Source organism: Orcinus orca, chromosome 3, assembly GCF_937001465.1.
Source record: "Orcinus orca chromosome 3, mOrcOrc1.1, whole genome shotgun sequence".
Classification (NCBI taxonomy): domain Eukaryota; kingdom Metazoa; phylum Chordata; class Mammalia; order Artiodactyla; family Delphinidae; genus Orcinus; species Orcinus orca.
Window position 1 is genome coordinate 84598716 of NC_064561.1, and position 20973 is coordinate 84619688.

The window sequence follows — 20973 nt, forward strand, 5'->3', positions numbered from 1 at the left end:
TCCAGCCCATCACCTGTTTTTGTAAATAAAGTTTTATTGAAACAGAGCCATACACATTCATTTACATATTATCGAGTGCTGATTTCACGCTACAAAAGCAGAGTTGAGTAATTATGACACAGAACATGTGGTGCACAAGCCTAAAATATTTACTATCTGACTCTTTAGGGAAAAGATTGCTGGCTCCTCCTTTAGACAATTAAGTTTTCAGTACGTGAGTCACAGAATGAGTGAGAAAAATGAGATCACAGACTTCTTAGGTCTTAGGGATGAAATGTTAGGACTAAGACTGACCACTTCTGAGAAAAGCAGAGTATTGGGGGCTGATGGAAGGTTATTATCCAAATCTGTTCTCACGGGATTAAATTTAGGCAGCCGACAGCTGTTGAGTATGTGCAGTGACATTTGGCAAGGAGAAGACTGGGCTTCCTCAAGCCAGTATCTAAGACCCGGCAGTCCTTTTAAGAACACTTGTAACTCATTTGTTTAGTTCCTCATCCCTGCTCACGAGAGCTGCTACCAGTTTTGATGCTAAGTGTATTAATTTTCTGCTTCTGTTAACAAATTATTACATCCTTAGTGATTTAAAACAACACATGTGTATCTTACAGTTCTGTAGGTCGGAAGACCAGAATGGGTCTCTCCAGATTAAAATCGAGGTATCCAGTCTGCATTCCTTTCTGGAGGCTCTAGGATGAAAGTCTATGTCCTGCTTACTCAAATCAGGCGCAGAATCGGTTCCTTGCAGTTGTAGGACTGAGGTCTCTGTTTTCTTGCTGACTGTCAGTTGAGGGTCATTGCCAGCTCCTAGAGGTTACTGCACTTCTTGGCTCACAGCCCCTTCCTCCCTCATCAAAGTCTGCAAGAGCAGATTGAGTCCTTCTCACACTTTGAGTCTCTCTGATCTCCTTTTCTGCCTTCTCTTTACTGTTACTCATGTGATGAGATTGGACCAACCCCAATAATCCAGGGTGACCTGAACTCCATCTGCAACCTTAATTCCCTTTTTGTCATGTAAGGTAACATATTCATACCTTCCAGGGATTAGGATGTGACAGACATCTTTGGGGGACAATTTGCGGCGGGGGGTGGGGGGCGGGTACCACACGAATACTGCAGAGTTCGGTAAATACTGCTTACTCCTCTAAAATCAGAATCAGTTTTCCTTTTTCCAAGTTCTGTAATAATTAATGTGTTTTCTAAACAGATTTCACTTTCTGTAACCTACGGCTTTTGACGTGTTTTCTTAACTTTAATGCACATTCTGATAATACGCTTCTATGTCCAGAGTAAATCGAGTGTTACCATACATTGTTTTCTCTTTATTGAAAAAATACCAAGTTATTTCATTGTTTTTACCCAACATGGAAAGAGTTTGCTAGCTTTGTTTAACTTAGTTTTTTTCTGATGGCTAAATTAATACAATTACTTTAAAAATTCAAACCATTTAGAAAGAGTGAGTAACATTTTGGAGTGTGTCATACCAGCTTGGGGCGGCAGGGAGAGCGGGGTGGGGGGAGAGAGAGGGATTTCTTAGAAATGAGATTATACTGCACACTGTATTTTGTAATTTTCTTTTTTTACTTAAGGAAAGTAAAATACACTGTGTGTGTGTGTGTGTGTGTGTGTGTGTGTGTGTGTGTGACTTCATTTTAACTTGATTACTTTTATAAAGACCCTATCTCCAAATAAGCTCACATTCCGAGGTATTAGGGGTTAGGACCCCAACACATCATTTTATGCGGCCACAGTTCAACCCATAATACCTACGCCTGTAGATCAGGATCTCTAAGAGAGCTGAAGGTTGCCATTTCTAAATAATAGCTATGTTTATTAACTCCAAACGGTTGGTAAAAATATTCTAGTAGGAAAAGGCACTCAAGACTGTCTCCCACTCAACAATTTTGGGCTGAAAAACTAGTGTTTTCCGTCCTTCGTCCTGCACCTTTTGATGTTATTGATGCCCTAGAACCTGAAGGGTACAGTGTACTGAGGATAGACTAAGTGAATTTCTCTGTTCATTTCTAGTTTTGCCAACCTCACTGAGACGCAGAGTAAGTACACAACTAGGGTCTACAACGTAACTTCTCATATTTCATCTTGTCATTGGCCTAACTACAACTGTCTACAGCATTCAGTTTGGAGACAGCGGAAGAACTGCTGTCTATTAGCATACATGTGTGTTTTATCCCAGGATCATCAACACAGAGAGCAGCCAAGACCCTGACCTTGAAGAGTTCTACCAATAAAACAGATGCTGTAACTCATGAAAGCTTCTCCGACTCTGTGGTAAGAGACAGTGGAAGGTTTTGTGATCTTTCCTCTGAGTACAAACCTTAAGAAAAAACATTCCATTGGACCATTTTAAAGTTCCTCTTGGTGGATATGTCCATATACTACTGGGGGGAGTGTCCACTGGTACAACAGTTCTGGAGGACGGTGGCGAGATCTATCCACATTTTAAATACATATGCACTTTGTTCTGGCAATTCCCCTTCTAGGAACTTTTCAGAAACACCAGTACATGTACATAAAGACGTGTACAAGTATGTTCGCTGTAGCAAGATAACTTACTGAGTTATGAATCTGTGTGCATTTTCCCCAGACGTTCAGGCTCGCTTAGCTCACCTGCCCCAGGGGTGTCTTGTGTAACCGGGCAGAGGATTCTTGGAGGGAAAGGAACCGTTCTAATTTTTAAGTTTAAATTTTATTTTTTTTCCTAGTAAAAGCCTAAATTCATTAAAGAGAGTATTCTAGGTACTGGCAGGGGGAGAAGCAGAGGAGTACAGAGACTCTTACCTCTAAGGCAAGAGGATAGAAGCAGAGAGAGAAAACAATTCCCCGAGCTTAGCGAGGAACCAGAGGATCTCAGGACTTGTCATATTGTTGCATGAATTACACTTCTAATCAGTTAAGGCCTCCTACCAACCACAGGTCTTTTTTCACAAGGAAAGAAGAAAAAAAAAAACTTTTTATAATTTTAAAGTAAAACTTCATTTTTTTCCTTAAAATTTAATTTTTAAGGTTTGTCCTCCTAATCTGTCACCATTACTTTGAGTACTATTTTTGACGTTCAATGATCCCCTTCCTAGTATGGCAGCTGTCACTTGGCTGATGTGTTTTCCAAGGGCTGACCTTGGTCCCCTCAGACGAGCATCAGCTCCTTAATCCTCCAACCTGCTGGAGACCCCTCGGATGGCCTCTCCTCTGGTCCTCCTTTCTTCAAGCATATCATGGCAGCCTTCCAGAAATGCTTCCCTGGCATCTAGGTATGCAGTGTGTACCAGCTGAATCATCTCATCAAAAAAGAACTGATTTTAGCTAGGCAAAGAGTGTTTTAAGTAACATCACGCTAAGTTTACATTCTGAGGATTTTAAATTCTGAGGATTCATGAATTGTCTGCTTAATGTTTATAATAAATTTGCCAGTGATATTTACCAAGTGACCTGTCTGTAATTTCCCAAATATACATTTTTTCTTTTTGAGAAAACTGAGAAACTGGCCCATCTCTAGCCCTTCTCTCTCTCTCTTGCTTTTGATGATTTGCTAGACTGTTAAGGACAGAAGTTTGGGATGATGCCCACGTGTGCTTTCCGCACCTGCCACGTCATCTGACCCTGAGATGTGAGCACAGAGAGAGGCTCCTTCCCCTTGTCCACTGTGGCTTAAGTTCTCTGCTTAGGAAGCTAGCTCTGCATTTTTTTTTGTTTAAATATCATTTTGCCTCTGCAGAAATGGCATGAATGCTGGCCGTGAGGACTTGGGATGGAGGAAGAAAAGAAGATGAGGAGGATGCTAGGGAATTCCTGTAAGACCAGCAGGAGGGAGCCTTCCAAAGACCTGGCTGAAACCTAAGCACAACGATGAGCAGCCAGACTTGGTTCTCATGGAACGAACAGGTCACTCACTCCTTCAGCTGCTTGGTTAGCTTCACCACCTGGGAGGCCAGCGACATGCAGGTCTCCACCACCACCAGGTACCGGGAGCACAGGGTGTGTCCGTGGCGCTCAGCGCTCTGGGAAGGCTTTTCCCCCGCGTGGTTCTGCATGGTGACATTTGCTCCATATTCAACCAGGGTCTGTCAGAGAATGCGGAGACATGTGATCGTATCAGAACCTCCCTCTAAACATTATTTATTTATTATTTTTTTGAATTGAAGTACAGCTGATTTATAATATTGCTAGTTTCAGGTGTGCAGCAAAGTGATTCAGTTATATTTATATACATTTTTTTCAGATCTTTTTCATCACAGGTTATTACAAGATACTGAATATAGTTCCCCATGCTATACAGCAGGTCTTTGTTGTTTAACTATTTGATGTAGTTAGTATCTGTTAACCCCATGCTCCTAATTTATTCCTCCCCCTGCCTCCCTCTCCCCTTTGGTAACCATAAATTTGTTTGCTATGTCTGTGAGTCTGTTTCTGTTTTGTATATAGATTCATTTGTATTATTTTTCACATTCCACATACGAGTGATACCATATAGTACTTGTCTTTCTCTGTCTGACTTACTTAGTATGATATTCTCTAGGTCCATCCGTAAACATCCGTATTTTTTAATGACTGTAACAGAAGGTTGAATGGAACTTTTCCTGTTGTTCCAAAACCAGTCACCAGAGCCCACAGCGGGACACGATTGGGTTGAGGAGTACCATCACACACAAAGGACAGCCTCTGGTGAGCTTTCAGTGGTCAGTGTCAGATGCCTCGTTTTGGAGCCTACAACGATGCAGCCAACCAATCCCACTACTATCAATCTCACAACAGCCTCGGAAGGAGACTGGGAAGGGGTGGAGGCTCCTTCTTCCTTAGAGTCCTTTCCTCTAGGAGGTGTGCAGGGCAGTGTCTGTGGTGAGAGGCTTTGTCCCTTTCAGTGGGTGGGCCCTTGAAGTTGGGGATGCCCATAAGAAAAAGAAGGAATTTTGTTTACTTTTTCCTATTTACTTGGGCAGTGCACATGATCTGTTGCTGAACCTACCCAATCAGGAATAAAAAGAACAGGAGAGAATTGTCATGGCAGGGCCCACATTCCCACCACGTGCCATGGCAAGGGTATGTCCCATATATTGAGCAGACGTTGTAGAAGGGAGCTTGCTGTGAGCTTGTTATCACCCAATCAAAAAGGAGAGGGTTCTCGGGTGACTTCCCTGGTGGCGCAGTGGTTAAGAATCTGCCTGCCAATGCAGGGGGCATGGGTTCGATTGCCTGGTCCGGGAAGATCCCACATGCTGCAGAGCAACTAAGGCCGTGCACCACAACTACGGAGTCTGTGCTCTAGAACTCGCAAGCCACAACTACTGAGTCCACGTGCCCCAACTACTGAAGCCCGCACACCTGGAGCCCATGCTCCGCAACAAAAGAAGCCACCACAATGAGAAGCCTGCGCACCACAATGAAGAGTAGCCCCCGCTCGATGCAACTAGAGAAAGCCCGTGCACAGGAACGAAGACCCAATGCAACCAAAAGAATAAATAAATAAAATAAATTAAAAAATTAAAAAGAAAAAAAAGGAGAGGGCTCTTTAGCAACAGGAGGCGGTGGGGTGCAACACAGGTGGAGGGGACTGTATGGCGGAGAAGGGTGTGAGGTCGGGGCCAGATCTCCTGTCTCAGGTATCAGTGGGAAGGCTCTAGAGGACCCTCTGAAGTCCCCACCCACCGTGCCCACCAGAGATTCAGCCTCTGAAGGCTTCCCCAGAGGGCATCAGTGGCCAACCATAGTGAGCTAAAGAAGCAAGACAACTTTCAGGGAGATGCCATGACCTCTGGCAGTAAAGCAAAGAGACAGTTGACTTTTTCTCTCCATACCTCCCCTTTGTCCCCAACACCGGAGCCCAGAAGAGAGAGGGGAATAGGAGCTAAGGTGGTGTGTAAAAAACCAGTCATGCCTCCGTCCCGTACCAAGTCCCTCTCACTCTGAGTCTGATCTGGGTTGGGGAGGAGAATGCTTTGAACCAGAAATAAGACTGAGATTTTTAAACTGGTTTGAAGTAAATTTGTTAATAGTCAAACAAAAGCAAAAAGTTAAGGAATCTGGCCAGGGTACCATTAGTAGAGGGGAGAGAGATTTGATGGAGCACGGTTGACATCGTTCATTTTTTTTTTTTTTTTGTCTGCACCTCGGCTTGTGGGATCTTAGTTCCCTGACCGGGGGCTGAATCCTTGCCCTTGGCAATGAAAGCCCGGAGTCCTGACCATTAGACCGCCGGGGAATTCCCTGACATTGTTAATTTAAAAAAAATCAAAACTCTCTTGTTTTTATGCTGTGATGACAACAGACCCCACAGAAAGCTGTTGCATCCATATTAATCAACTGTCAGAGTCTGCCGTATTTTTTGACGCTATCAAGATCAGTCTGTAGACCTCTGGATTTATTTTAGTAATAGAAAATGTTTTTTCCACAAGAAATACTTGTGATTTTTAAATTCCTAGACTACTTAGACTCAGAAGTCATTAAGGAGCTTCATTTTCCTCTCGGTTTAGGATCACTCACCACAAAAGGTGCTATAAGGCCACTGCCACCCACGTCACAGGGTGTCGCAGAGATCACCTCACCCTGAGCTCTCAGAGACTCAGCATAAACGCACTATTATCGCTCCCCTTGACTCTGGCCTCTGCAGTTATCTTTCCAATGTTTTCCATACTCAGTTCCCCTCTTCACTTCATAAAGGTCCTCGCTCACCCCCTTTTCTACTTTCAATCTCTTTGTACCTATTTTTTTTTTTATTCTCACACCCAGTGGATAGACCCGCTTCCAAGATTATTCAAGTTTCCACATCCATGGTGTCTAGCGCCAAAAATATCTTTTGTGTTAAGTGGAGAGACGAACACTCTGAAAAGACAGACTGCCTCTCCTCACATATTAAGAAGGAAAATAAGTTAAGATCTCAAACAGAATTAGTGATATCAGCTGGTTTTCTTTGGGTTGCAGTCATTTACTGGCTGATAAAAACAGTCTACTTCAATACTATTAAATATAGAGTGTTTTGTCACATGGAAAAATGAAGTTTTCAGTCTTCATTTAATTATTTTTCCTCCACAAAAAGTAATGCTACTCCTTTCATCTTTCTGCAGATCCTGGTAAAAATTTAAATTTCTCTCTTTTCTCATCACTCCTTTTACAACTTGGTGTCTTAAATTAGAAGATGCACGCTTCGCCAACAACAGTGGGGAAACTTCCCAGACACTTGAAATATTTCCTATCAGCGTGGCTTTCCACAGAGTGGTTGCATGTGAGGAGACTCTGCAGAGGGCTTTTCGCTGTGACCTCTGCTTTCCGGTTTTATGAATCTCTTGCCTCTTACGTTTACTGCTTTTCCACATTGTCTGAATTCCCTGAGTCCTCTCTACCTTCCCGAGCAAGTTCTCACTTCCCAGTTTTCTCTCTGAGATACAGTCTACCTTGCTCACAGTAGGACCTCAGTAAGTACCCATTGAGTTTGGAATAAAAGAAACAATACCTAATAAGGCTGAAAAAGAGTGTTGTTTTCTTAGAGTTCTTACATACACATACTTTGAACTGTATAAATCTGGTGAGGTAAAAGTATTTTCTTTAATCATGGCCTTCAGCCATACGTTGTCAATCGCCCTTTCCTACATCTCAGGCAGATGTGGGAACAAATCCATAGATGTTGGGTCATTTTCAATGATGAGAATGGTGTGACTGGTTGGACTCTGGTAATTATGATTTATGTTCATAAATTAAATTCCAGGTCAATTCTAAACTCTGTTTCCAATTCAAAGCTTTTCCTCTTCTCACACTGTCACTCTCCCTCCTTCTCTTCAGCTCTCTTCTCTCTTCGTTTTGTCAGTCAGGGCCTTATATTTTCTAGGTAAAAAAGCCTATCCAGTTTAAAAAAAATTTTTTTTAATTGAAGTATAGCTGATTTACAATGCTGTACTAATCTCTGCTGTACGGCAAAGTGACTCAGTTATACACAGAGACATTTTTTAGTTAATATTCTTTCCCATTATGGTTTATCACAGGATATTGACTATTTCCCTGTGCTATACAGGGGGTGGGAGAAGGAAGGACTGGGAGTTTGGGATTAGCAGATGTAAACTATTGTATATAATAGATACCCAGTTTTCACGTTCATGTGTGCCCCAAGCTTCTGAGGACTCTCGCAGGGCCTCCCACTATGTGCTGTTAGGATGGCGGCACTGGGTGTGGCTCAGCTTTGTGCAGCTCTGCATTCAGCTGTGGGACGAGAGGCCAACCCCTCTTCCTGTAGGAACCCTGTGCTCTCTAAGCAGCCCTCCTGGATGTACCTCCAGGTGGCCTGGGGCAGGGGGAAGGGCCTCCCCACCTCCTGTGGCTCTGCTCCCCAACCTCTCTACATCACTGCACACAAAGGACATGGTAATATTCCCAAGGTATGTTGGGCTAAAAGGATGAGGCCACCGGAGGCTCTTGGGTGGAGCGGCTGGCCAACTGAGGCCCTGCTGAGCCTGCCCACGGGCAGAGGGGACCAATATCTAGGGCCTCCTGTAATCAGTTCTGGGACTTTTTGAATGCTTTGGGGAAGCTCAGTCCTACTACAAAGAACGGGAGAAGAAAACCACACCACTCTCTCTCCCAAGCCTCCTGCTTGCTACTCTGAGGAATTCTTCTCATTCTTTCTTAAAAATTCGGTCCTGTGTTTCAGACATTTGGGAAGGCGAAGTGTGCTAATGACAGCAGGAAGGGCGCACCCTCCATGTGACGGACTCAGCGATGTCAGTCTGGTAGTGGTTTCCTGCTGTCTTGAGAACATGGGGTACTTCACTGTCCTCAGCATTGGCGTTTTAAGGTAATGCTGCACGGGCAAGAAGTGTCCCCTTCAACATCCTGTGACACTCCAGGAGAAACCCAGACAGTTACTGATGCCAGTGTTTGTGTGCATTTCTGGAAATACAAATGCATCAATTTGACTCCTCATGATCCACTATAAGAGGAAAAGCTGATTTAATCCAGACATTCTCCCAGTGAACAAAATTCCCATGTTTTGTTTTATTACTTGATGCACTCATTTCTCTCTCCAGAGCAGCAGGGCCTGTGTACCTGTATGCACCCGAGGTAGCCATGCTGGGAAGCCACATGAACGGCGCTGTTGCCTTCCTGGTCTACTTCATCCAGTGAGATGCCCTGCTCTTGCATGAACTGAAGAAGCCACAGCAGAATCTTTTCCTATTAAACACAAGGACAGGCTGGAATTAATAGACTGTCACATAGTGAAGTCTAATATAAGGACAGAGGAAAACAAAACTCCAACATGTGAAGCTTAGATATAGCCAAGCTTACCTTACGAGGAAGACATTTCCATTCAGTATGAACTGAAAATTCTTGCATCTCTGACTAAAGTTAATGAAAGAAGAATGCTCTGAGAATTTGAAGAGCAGAAAGTTATCTCAGAAACGCTCTTGTTTTGCTTACTTATTCTACAGGTGGGAAAACTGATTCACAGAAAGTTTGAGTACCTCCTCAGTCACACAGTGAGACAGTCAATGTTGGAACCAGTCCAGTCTTTTGAGTCCAAGGCAATGTTTTTGTTACTTTGTTATATTATCTGCAGGCTTCAAGAATATTATTGTAAAACCTTGGACTGTTGAGATACCTAGCTTCTACTTTAAGTTTATCATGCTTCAACCATGCCTTCCTAATCCCATACCGTACAATCAATAGGCTTACAAAAAAGAGGCAACATCTTAAATTGCTAAGTATAAGATAACCACACTGAAATAAAACTGGGACCCTCTTGATTTTTCTGACCAAATGTTGGTGTTTTTTTTTGTTTGTTTTAACAGATAAATCTTTCTCTTCTTCTATGTTAAAGGAAGGGGACCCAAAGCTTTGAACACAACCTTTCAAAAGCAAAGACACAGAACAGTCAGTGTGTGTTGTCATAATCTGTTTGCATTTTACCCACTGAGTCTTTTGTGGTATTTACATGTTACGTTTGGCCTCAGGAGAAAGCACGGGGATGGGAATTCACTGTTTTAAAATAGAAAAATTAAACATAATGTTAAAAAAATATGAGAGTGGTAAAAACAACAGCATGAAGTTTAGTGGGTGGAATTTGACATTTAAAAAGATGATCATGCGTTTGAAATAGCCTTGAACCTCTCCTTAGCCTTTTAAAGGATTTTCTTTTCCAGTTATTTGCTTGGACTGGTCATGAACTTTTATATTTTTCTGGATTAAATTTGCCTTCACCTTCTGAACATGCCAACTAATCTGCTAAAGGAATGCTGGATAAAAATAGCCAGCTCCTTTCATGTTTCTCCCCTCATGTGGGGAACAGGGCACTGTTTATAAAGGCATCAGTGACATCAGGGAGAGACTGAATATTTGTACCACACCTTTTTTTACACGAGCAAGCAGGGAGTAACCCCTCTAAAGAGCAAGGAGAGAAAATGTAATCAATACCTACAACCGACCAAGAATGCACCCCGGGAAAGCATGGTGAGTGTTAGCTGCAAAAGCAGACAGATCTTGTAGGAAGTGAAACCCTCCACGTCCCTAGAGAATGAGGTGGAGCAAAGCCTGGAGGCTAGGGTTGGGAGGTAGGAGTACGATAAGATAGGCTGATGTGCTTAATCCTCTTCTTCAGAGGCAAACTTGGAGGAAGCTGGGAGTGACATTTGGACCAGAGCAGGTGACGTTTCGAATGCATAAGGTACAACAACTTCCTTTATTTTTCCTAATTAGGTAGGGAAAAAACCGAAATATTTTTATCTGGAGACAGATGATCGAACCATGTGATCTTAACTCCTGAAAAGATCTGGATGAGTGGGTGTACCTCAAGATCAATGACATGACCAACTGGTTAGAAGTCAATGCCTAAGACACAGAAACATCAAGCGGGCAGGTTGCTGGGCCCCTACTGGTGAAAAGGACAGTGCTGCCATCTTCAATGTCATTGTCAAGTTTGTGGTGACCCCCATGATATTAAATGTTAAAAATGCGAAGTGGCAGAGATTTTAGGGAATGATCCAATTCAATTATTTTACAAATCAGAAAACTGAAGAAGACAACTGGATATTCTCTGATACTCTAGCAGCTTCTCTCTTTAGCAAGTAAAGTTCAGAGGAGTTCAAGATACTCAGAAACGTTTTATATGTACCTTCTTGTCAGGCATACTTTCATGTTTTTCAGACTCAATTAAATATTATAGTGGATATGTCTATTCCACATGCATAGAAAATGCCCTTTATTATAATTCAGTGTTTCGAATAACTGAATATAACTGAATAACTTACAGTAATGGAGTTATAGGAAATAGAATACTATTCCTAAGACTAGGAATTTTCCCTTTGTAGAAATCTGGGCAGAATCTAGAGACCTGGACTTTGCAGGGGCTTGATGACCTGGGAGAACAGGGCAAGGTCTGTGTGAGGCAGGAGTTGCCTTGGCCCCTGACTCTCCCAGTCAGGTGCAGTCCATACTGTTATGACAACCTGCCTGCTTTTCTTACGATGTCATGGATAATTCTTTCCTATAATTAAGGCTCTTACCCAATTCAACATGCAAGACTTACATAAAGGAAGAATGTTTATCCTATTGTTCAGAACAAGGCACGTCTTTGCCCAGCCCCTCCAATTCAGTTTTGTGTTCTGCAGTGGACAATTTACTTTAATAAGAAGCTATGCAACTGGCCTGTTCACTGAGAAATCGATGGAAATGACAATCTCCCCTACGATACGGTGCACAGAAGCACTGCTCAAAGGGATGGGCTGGCTGTCCACTTAGGATTTCTGAGAGGGACATGGAGATGGCTAGAATCCCTTGGTTTGGGTAAAAGCATGTTTAGCATCCAGTCTCTGAGAAATGCTTTCTGCTCTGATTCTGGAGAACATTCCAGCAGAGATCCACAGTCCTACAATTTAAACAGTGACTTATTTGACAAATATCTAGTAAGGAGAACAGAACAAATACAGCTATTTTCTCCAACTAAGAAGGCCCTTGTAAATGCATACATGTTATAGATATATATGCAACGATGCCCACCTCTTCTTTTATCTTTCAGACATTCCGCGGGTTCTCTCCTCTGCCCCCCACCAGTGTGTGCGTGGTGTGTATGTGTGTGTATGTGTGTGTGTGTGTGTATCAGGAAGATGTTAAAGGAAGAATGTAACTTCAGATCTTCATTTTCCCATAGGCATTGCTTTCAGAGAACATCCAATGCAGTCCCACGGATGGGCTGGCTCTTCTGTATTATTTCTGTTTTACAGAATGCCTCTGCAACTGACGTTCCACCCAATCACCCACGCACCCACCTACCCATTCAACTTACATCTAACGACTTGAAACCTACTTCATGTACTTGTTTCCTCCTCTTGAGATTTTCTGCTCTTTTGGTGACCTGTTTTAATGTTGTATTTTGCACGTTCTTAAAGGCAATGCAATTTATTTAAAGCGGCAATTAATGCATGTAATTTATGAGATTTGCTGGACAGTCCAATTAAAAATGTAATTGAAAACTATGCCACCGGTTTATTACTGGTATCAATAAAATGTCTACAGTTTTGTTACAGCCATAAGTTCAAAAGGAAGCAGCTTTGTCTGTGATCATAGGTTATCAACTCTAACGTGCCATCAATTATAAGATTCACTCCAGTTTTTGACACGTTCAAATGTAAAACGATGGCCAGCAATAATCTCATATTGTCATTTACTGTAAGATAAATGTAGAATCTAGAGATAGTAAAATGTGAAAAAAAAATACATCTAAGAATTGATTAAATAGGTTAAGGCCTAAATAATTCTTTGTCCAATTTCTCTGATACTTCACTCATAGTGAAATAAATATATTAAATAATATTTATAAAAATAATAAAGTGTAAGGTATCCAATAACCATAATAGCCAACATTTACCTAGTGTCTAATATGTGCTGGCAGTGGGCAGTGCTTCATGTGGCTTTTCTCATTTGGACCTCAGAGTAACCCTGTACAGAAGGTTCTATTATCTCCATTTTAAAGATGAGGAAACTGAGGTCCAGGGAGACCTTTTCTTTTTTTGAAAAATGTAAACGTATGCAAGGGCTAGGATTTAAACTCAGACTCAGGAGCTAATGTTCCCTGTCTTCTGAATATGAATATCCACCATGGCTCATTGCCCCATGACCCCTGACTCCATAAAGGACACACTCCCTCTCCAACCCTTGGGTCACAGAAATCACATTAACTGTCAGTCTGTGGGTTGTGGAGCTCTGTGTTGGTTAAGCTTTTTCAAAGGTCCTTGGAGAGCAGATGAATGCTTGTGCCATTCAAAGATTTTTCAGTTTGCTTTCATCTGCAATCATAACCCTTTCAGTGTTGTTTACTTTTTTCTACCCCATGACAATGAAACAATAAAGTCAACAGAATATTTCCCCTTTTTAAAGTAAACCGTGGAAAAACGATAACACAGCCTGTGGAAGGAACCCCCTCACCAGCATGCCTATTCATGACCATTCGTAGGAACCGCTGAGCTTTTTCTTTTTTGAAAAAGTGCTTTTTGTTTTTTTTTTGATCTGTATCAGGGCAAACATTTAAAATGGAGAATGAACATAGCGTAGGCAAATGTGCTCTTTCTTGGTAAATGCTTAATGCTATGATTCCTGTTGTTTCTGTAGCAAAACTCCTTGACCAAAAGTCCCATGAAAGATTCAGAAACAAAATGATAAGTTTGATGTTGAAAGTATCAGAGAGCCCACTGAACCAGTGACCAATGCGAAACAGGCCGGAGCCCCCAAGCACCTGAGGGCAAGAGCTTTGCTGGGATCCTGGACGAGACCATCTGAACCTTCATGTTCGAATAAAACTGCCCAAGTTACACAGGCGGTGACTTTGACTTGAGACAATTCTGTCTCAATTGTTTCGCCAGCAAGCATCTCTCTCAAGGGACAGCAAAGCAGGCCCATCCGAGGACGCCCCTGCTCATTCCCTGAGCGTCCCTCATGCCTTCACCTTCATGCTCCCTGTGGCCGGTTCTGCTAGGTACAATCAGGGAATGATATAGCTGCCCCCTCCGAGACCTGGTGTGTCAAGAGGAAGAAAATCAATTCCTATCACCCAAAGATCTACCACTCCAGAAGACCACTAAAAACTGCTGGCTACCCTGCGGTTCTGGAGCCCTTAAAGGTAATTTTAACCAGTAAAAGGACACAAATTGCGAGTCAAATGGAGCTCGTTCTTTAAGAATCTATAGGAGGGGCAGAGGGCAACTAAAATAAACCAAGAGAGGAATTTTCCTCTGTACTGTCCTTTCCAAGGGTATTTACTGAAGAAACAAAACCAGAACACACTCAAGTGCCTGCTTGATGTAGAAAAACCTGCATGTGCTGAATCCATTAGAAAACTGTTCAATAACAGTCTTCCTTGTGAAAATATTAGCCTTGTAATGGTTCCAAGTTCAGCATCTCCACAGGTTATCTGTTACATAAGTGGTCGCGGTGGATGTAGGATGGCTGGGCAGAATTTGCAGTCCTAATGGGCTTCTACGTTTTCTACGTAGTTAGGAATGCTCTCCTGAAGGCACTGCTGGAATGCCTTGCTGTACTTGAGGTCATTAAAAATGCTTATCAGCTTGAAATAACAATCTGAAGACTGATACTAACATGAAGCAAATGTTTGACATGGCTCTTCACATAGGTCACTAATTTACATATTTTCCTCTAGTCCAGCCAAGCAAACTACACTATCACCCAACCCGTCCCAGGAATGGCACTTTCTTTTGTTCTGTCCCAATAGCTTCAAAATTATGAGAAGCCTGCTGTGAGAGCTGAAGAGAGAAACTGGCACATATAAGCAACACTGCTCAGGACAAAGAAGGCCGGATGCCCAATTATTAACTTAAAGTCTCAGAACAGCAGTGCAATCCTTTCCTCCTTTTCTTCGGCAAGCTCTTCCAAAAGTGCAGTCAGCCTTTTCACTGATATCTGAAATTCCTCTTTAGGCTTTACATAAGCAAGTGAAATCAGGGGTATGAAACAATTACTCAGACAATTTGAGAAGAAATAAAATTTTGTTTTATACTGAGAATGATTTATGAAGACTATTGTCTTAATGATTCTTTTGGTCATTTGAAAATACTATTCTCCCCTTTGCCAGTCTAAGCAAAAAAAGGGCATCTTAACAAATCTTATTAATTCTTATGTTTGTTTGTAGAGCACATGACTGGGGCTCATAAATGCAATACACAAAGAAAACGGAGTCATTATTTCAAAGACATTGGCTTTTACAAATTTTAAATGTTCTTCCTGCTCCTTTCTTCATTCCATGAATTTCATACGAGCTGTGTTAAGACACTCCAAATATCACAACGTATTGAGAGATAAAATTGTAAAAAAGGACTTCTGCAGCTGTATCCATGCCACTGTAAACAAGCTATACAAATTATCTATACAAATGGAGGAAAACCAGAATCTGGTCCCAAAGCCAAAGGACCTGAGTTGAGATCCAGCCTTTGCTCTTACTAGCCATTAGACCACATGCAAGCCACTTAAGATTTCTTTTTTCAGTCTCCTCATCTATAGAATGGGGATAAAAACAACAGAATCCAATAAGGTTGTTTTAAGGCATAAGGCAGATAATGTACACAAAATCCAACGGCATGGTGCTTGGTACATATAGGAAACATTACATATATATTAATTGAAGTTACCATGGCACAAAATAAACTATCACCTAACATGACTCCCCCTGAAGAAAGGCTGTGGTAATATTCTAGGAGTCTATTTTTAAAATTTGAGATTGTCATGCTTGAAAAAGCATAATCTCTTGTTGACAATACCACAATTTACTGCCACTGGGAAAGTGTATGAAGCCAAAGGGATAAGGTTATATGCATGAGAAGCAATTTTCTTTGCCACAAACAAATGTGATTAAATCTATTTTAATACAGTGCTGACTTTATTTATATTTTTTTAAGACGGAGATTGGCATTTTGTGGTTCCAATTTTTTTTAAAAAGATAATTTATACTCACCCTTCTCAAAGGGAGTTAGTGATGATTTTTTACTGCATACACTGGACTGTGATCTGTGTACATCAGTTACTCACACTGGGATTTCCTAACACAGAAACTGGTTGTAACTGAGACTCATTTAGTTAGTGTGATTGCTTATCTTTAATGGACGGAGACTTCCTCGATTAATGCCATACCAAAGATTTTCTTCTTAATTTTGGTTTCAAGAAAATCTATCATTTTTCCTTTTGACAAAAGTTAAATTTGTTTATGGTAGGAAATTTGGAAAAAAGTGAAAAATATAAGAAAGAAAATAAAAGCCACTTATAATTCTACCCTGAGTGATAATTACTATAAAAACAAGTTGTGACATAGTTTTTTCTAGTTTTATTATCTATTTCTCTTTCTCTCTCTCCAAAATTCAAAGTTGGTACCAAATTACAGGAACAGTTTTGTATCATACATTTTAATTCAATATTATATAATGAATATTTTTCTGTAAAATTCCATCATATGGATTTTGCTTCATCATTTATCCAATATCCTATCTGGAATATTTAGGTTGTTTAAAACATTTCTTTCATATAAAAAATACTGCAATGAATATCACTGCTTATAAATCTTTGAATACATTTTTGATGATTTTTTATGTTTAGATTTTGATGGACTAAAAATTTAAAGAGAGACAGATTACATAGCATGCAAATAGAAGATAATTAAAAATTTCTTCATACCTGGCCGAAGCAACCTGCGTAATGAATAAGGCTTGGAAAATCCTTAGAACAACTCAATTCAGCAATGGCTTCTGTTTCACTCACCATCCAGCGTACGCACTCCAACTGACCATTCTAGATTAAAAAGAAAAAAAAAAGAAATTTAAGGTAATTCAGGTTTGAAAAAATACCTCACAGGTGGTAATTTTACCAAGGGAAAAAAATCACATGAATTTTGGCTTTTATATCTGGCTTAATTCATTTACAATAAATGTATATCACCTATTATATTTCTGAACAGTAATTTTGACTCTAAATCAACTGCATAATTTTTACTTAATACATTTTCATAATTTCATCAGTTATTTTAAAATCAACTTATTGAGGTATAATTTGCGAACTATAAAATATACTCTTTTTAAAGTACAGTTTCATGAATTTTGACAAATATATTCTCTTGTTAACTACAACTCCAGTCAAGATGTACAACATTTCCACCGCACGCCCACGTTTCTACTACTCCTTTGCTCTCATACCCCTCCCCTTTGCCCAGGCGACCACTATGATTCCTATCACAGCAGAATAGAGTATGTACTCTTTTGCATCTGGTTTCTTTCACCCAACATAATCCTTCTGAGATTCACCCAAGCTAGTGCTTGGAGATAGTTTATTCCTTTTTATTGCTGAGAAGTATTCCATTGTATAAATATACCACAATTTGTTTATCCATTAACTCTGCTTTTTCTCTTGATAAGTTAGCATGTTAGGAGTCCAAAATAAAGAAAAGGAAAATAATCCCGTTACACTGGCTCAAATGCTACTTTCACTGAAGCCTTCTCTGATTTCCTGCCCACAGTAGCCCTGTTCTCCTGTGCTCGGATCCCACACTGTGCAAACCAGGAAGGCAGTCGTGACATATGTAACCTAGTGATTAAGACCCAGACTTTGGAATGGATTTAAACCCTTAATCCACCACTTAGTTACGAGACTTTGAACAACTTACCTCATCTCTCTGATACTCAATTTTCTCATCTATGAAATAGCAGGGGTTAGTAGCAGCTACCTCATGGAGTTACTGTAAAGATCAAATGAGGCGATGCATGTCAGCTTACTAAGCACATAATACGTCACCTTACACTGTATTAGAATGCTCTCTTAGATCCTCACAATAACTCCATAAGACAAATGAGACATTCAACTGCATTCCTGGTTTGCATGGTGTGGGACCTTAGCACAGGAGAAAAGAACTACTGTGGGCATGAGGTCAGGGAAGCCTATTCTAAAAACAAGACAGGGCGGGTAATCTGCTCATTCTTCATTTACTCCTATTTGGATAATGGAATTTCAAGTAGTCAACTTCCAACAATTCACACGCAGAATAGTTCTCTCTGATTGGGGCATCTAGCATGATCAGGTGTGTGCTGAATAGCTTCCAGGTGCCCCATTCAGATCTATCTCCTCCTGTTTCTGCCCTCCTTTCTGCCCAGGGAGGCTGATCTGTATGTGTTGGCTCCCTTGCCCCCTGGCTTCTGACTGGGTTTGGCTAATGGAAAGCAGTAACAGGAGACCAGGAAAAGAGAGTGAGTTTGAGGTCCCCCTTATTCTCAACTCCCCCTTTATGGAGGTGCCACTGGTCGGCTGAGTCCTGCCACCAGTCAAAGGTCAAAAGTCAGCAGTTCTACTCAACCCTCTCTATCTCAAGGTCCTTCCCCTGCCCTTTCAGGCTCTGGGTTGGTAACTGTGCTCTGGTTGTTACTGACCCCAATATACTGCACTTTCCTTCACGGGCTCCCTACACCCTATCCACCCACCCTCCTTTTGTATATAAAAATTCATTACAGACTTTCCTTAAATTACACAATTTGAGCATGCAGTGTTTCTTAGGAGAATTTAAAAAACCCCACTGACACAACGTGCTTCATTCCTTCTGAATAAAGAAAGGTGTAGGAACCATACTGAGCGTCTATGAGGCAAGACAATTTACATCAATGGATATTTACACAGAACACAAAAATATGAGGCAATAGTTCTAATTTTAGTAATTTGAGTCTTCTCTCTCTTTCTCTCTCTCTCTTTTTTGGTCAGTCTAACTAAAGGCTTGCTAATTTTTAAAAATCTTTTTATGAGACCAAATTTAGTTTTGCTGATTTTCTCTATTATTTTTCTATTCTCTATTTCATTTATTTTTGCTTGAAAAAAATTTAATTTTCTTCCTTCTGCTTGCTTTGAATTTAGTTTGCTTTATTTTTCTAGTTTCTTGAGGTAGATTAGGCCAATAATTTGAGATCTTCCTCCTCCTCCTCGTCCTCCTCCTTCTTTTTTTAATTTTTTTATTTTTATTATTTTTTTTTTTGCAGTACGCGGGCCTCTCACTGCTGTGGCCTCTCCCGCTGTGGAGCACAGGCTCCGGACGTGCAGGCTCAGCGGCCATGGCTCACGGGCCCAGCCGCTCCGTGGCATGCGGAATCCTCCCGGACTGGGGCACGAACCCGTGTCCCCTGCATCGTCAGGCGGACTCTCAACCACTGTGCCACCGGGGAAGCCCCTCCTCCTTCTTTTTTAAACATATGCATTTACAACCATAAATTTCCCTCTAAGCATTGCTTTAGCTGCATGCTTAAATGTTGGTATGTTGCATGTTCATTCATCTCTAAATATCTTACAATTTCTGTTGTAATTTCTCTTTTGATACAATTATTATTTTGAGGTGTAATTCTATATACTTGTGAATATCTTAAATTCCCTTCTGTTATTAATACCTAATTGTATTTCTTTATGGTGGAAGGACATACTTTGTATGATTTTAATCCTTTTAAATTTATTGAGATCTGTCTTATGACCTAACATATGGTCTATCATGGAGACCATTTCATGTGCACTTGAGAAAAATGCATATTCTGCTGCTGTTGGGGAGAATGTTCTGTTAGATGTGTGTTAGGTTTAGTTACTCAAGGAAATGTTTAAACAAATAAAAAGTTGCTAGAGAGGGAAAAGGAAATACTATATCACTACTATGAGTTTGAAAGCAGTATCACTTGCCATTATTAGAAATACCAAGAAAACAAAAAATGCTAGTAGATTCTAGTGGGAGATTTTTGCCTGCTGAAGTCCCTGAGCCTTGGGTCACTCACTGTGTGTTAAAAAGGAATATCAGTAGGTTATATGTTTTCTCACCAGACCAGCATTTTGCCTTTGGGCTTACTCAGAAATAAAAAGAGAATCAAGGTTATTTCATTCCAAATCCATTTAGATTCTAAAGTAATTTCTTGTGCTGGCTCCATTTTAGAAAACAGACTATTCTCACCTTTTAGAAATCTTTCTTTACAATTATTTTGCTTAACTGTTGCCAAAGGGCACTTAATAATGCCTGTTGAACTCCCACAGTATCTAGTGTTGGGTCCCCAGAAAGCACTCAATAAAGTCTGCATGTAGCTGGCAAGAACTTATGATGTTCCATATTTAAGGAGTTTAACAGTGTGGGGAGATGTTCTTAAGCCTTGGTATGACTTCAGAGCCCCTTTTCTAATGTAATCTTTTTATTTGATACCCTGTCTCTGACTCTGCTTCCTGTCAGCCAACACATATTATCTGAGCAACTTCTGCCCATTTGTACCAAGTTTGTTTTCTTTAATGACAGCAGGGTTCTCAGAACTGTGCTTAAGGAGGTGAAATACCACCAGTTAGTTACTAGTGTTCAAAACAGGGTCCTAAAATGGAAGAATGATGACTTCTTAGCACTCCCTCAATTTCATCAATGTCCATCACAATACACTAATGGACTGAGGCAAGACATGTGTCAGGACAGACGGTCAAAGAGGGTGGCATATATTATAAAATATTTGTATTTACTGCTTTTGTAAATTCTAGACTAAACAAAGGAGTAAAAGAATACTTCCAGTTCTCAGATCATTGTCCAGAAGTAAAGTATGAAAAGCCTGAGACTGCAAAACTCTAAGAGCTTTTGAGTCCTGTGGGCTTGATGTATGTTCTTCATTGAAGCAAAAAAAAATTTATTGTTTAAGTTTGCATGCTGATTGTATGATGGGGATCCTATGTTGACTGGAGCAGTTTAAGAATGAATTAACACTTAATATGGATACCATAGAAGGAGTTTACCCAGGGTTGGCTTAATGACCACTAAATTTCTTATGTACTTTCCTACTCTGAAGATCCTTACCCTATCAGAACAAGCACTCGGGCATATAAATTAACAAAAACATTTCATCCAACTATGTAGTTAGGATACATTCAAAATGCACCATTAATCAGGAAAACTAATGAGAACTGTATTTTATAAATACTAAAATGGCAAGGCGAATGTCAACAATC

The 20973-nt window shown here is 40.7% G+C and overlaps 1 protein-coding gene across 4 annotated transcripts in view; it reads right to left on the reverse strand.

Moving 5' to 3' along the window:
• Nucleotides 1-20973, reverse strand: part of SNCAIP (synuclein alpha interacting protein) — a 149854-nt gene that overhangs the window by 15497 nt on the left and 113384 nt on the right. For all 4 annotated transcript variants that reach the window (XM_049707173.1, XM_012532169.3, XM_049707172.1 and 1 more), the window contains 3 exons: nt 16666-16779; nt 9046-9171; nt 3910-4079 (listed from right to left, as the gene is read on the reverse strand). In XM_049707173.1, coding sequence (XP_049563130.1) covers nt 3910-4079; nt 9046-9171; nt 16666-16779 — 410 coding nt within the window. The remainder of the gene's footprint in view (nt 1-3909; nt 4080-9045; nt 9172-16665; nt 16780-20973) is intronic.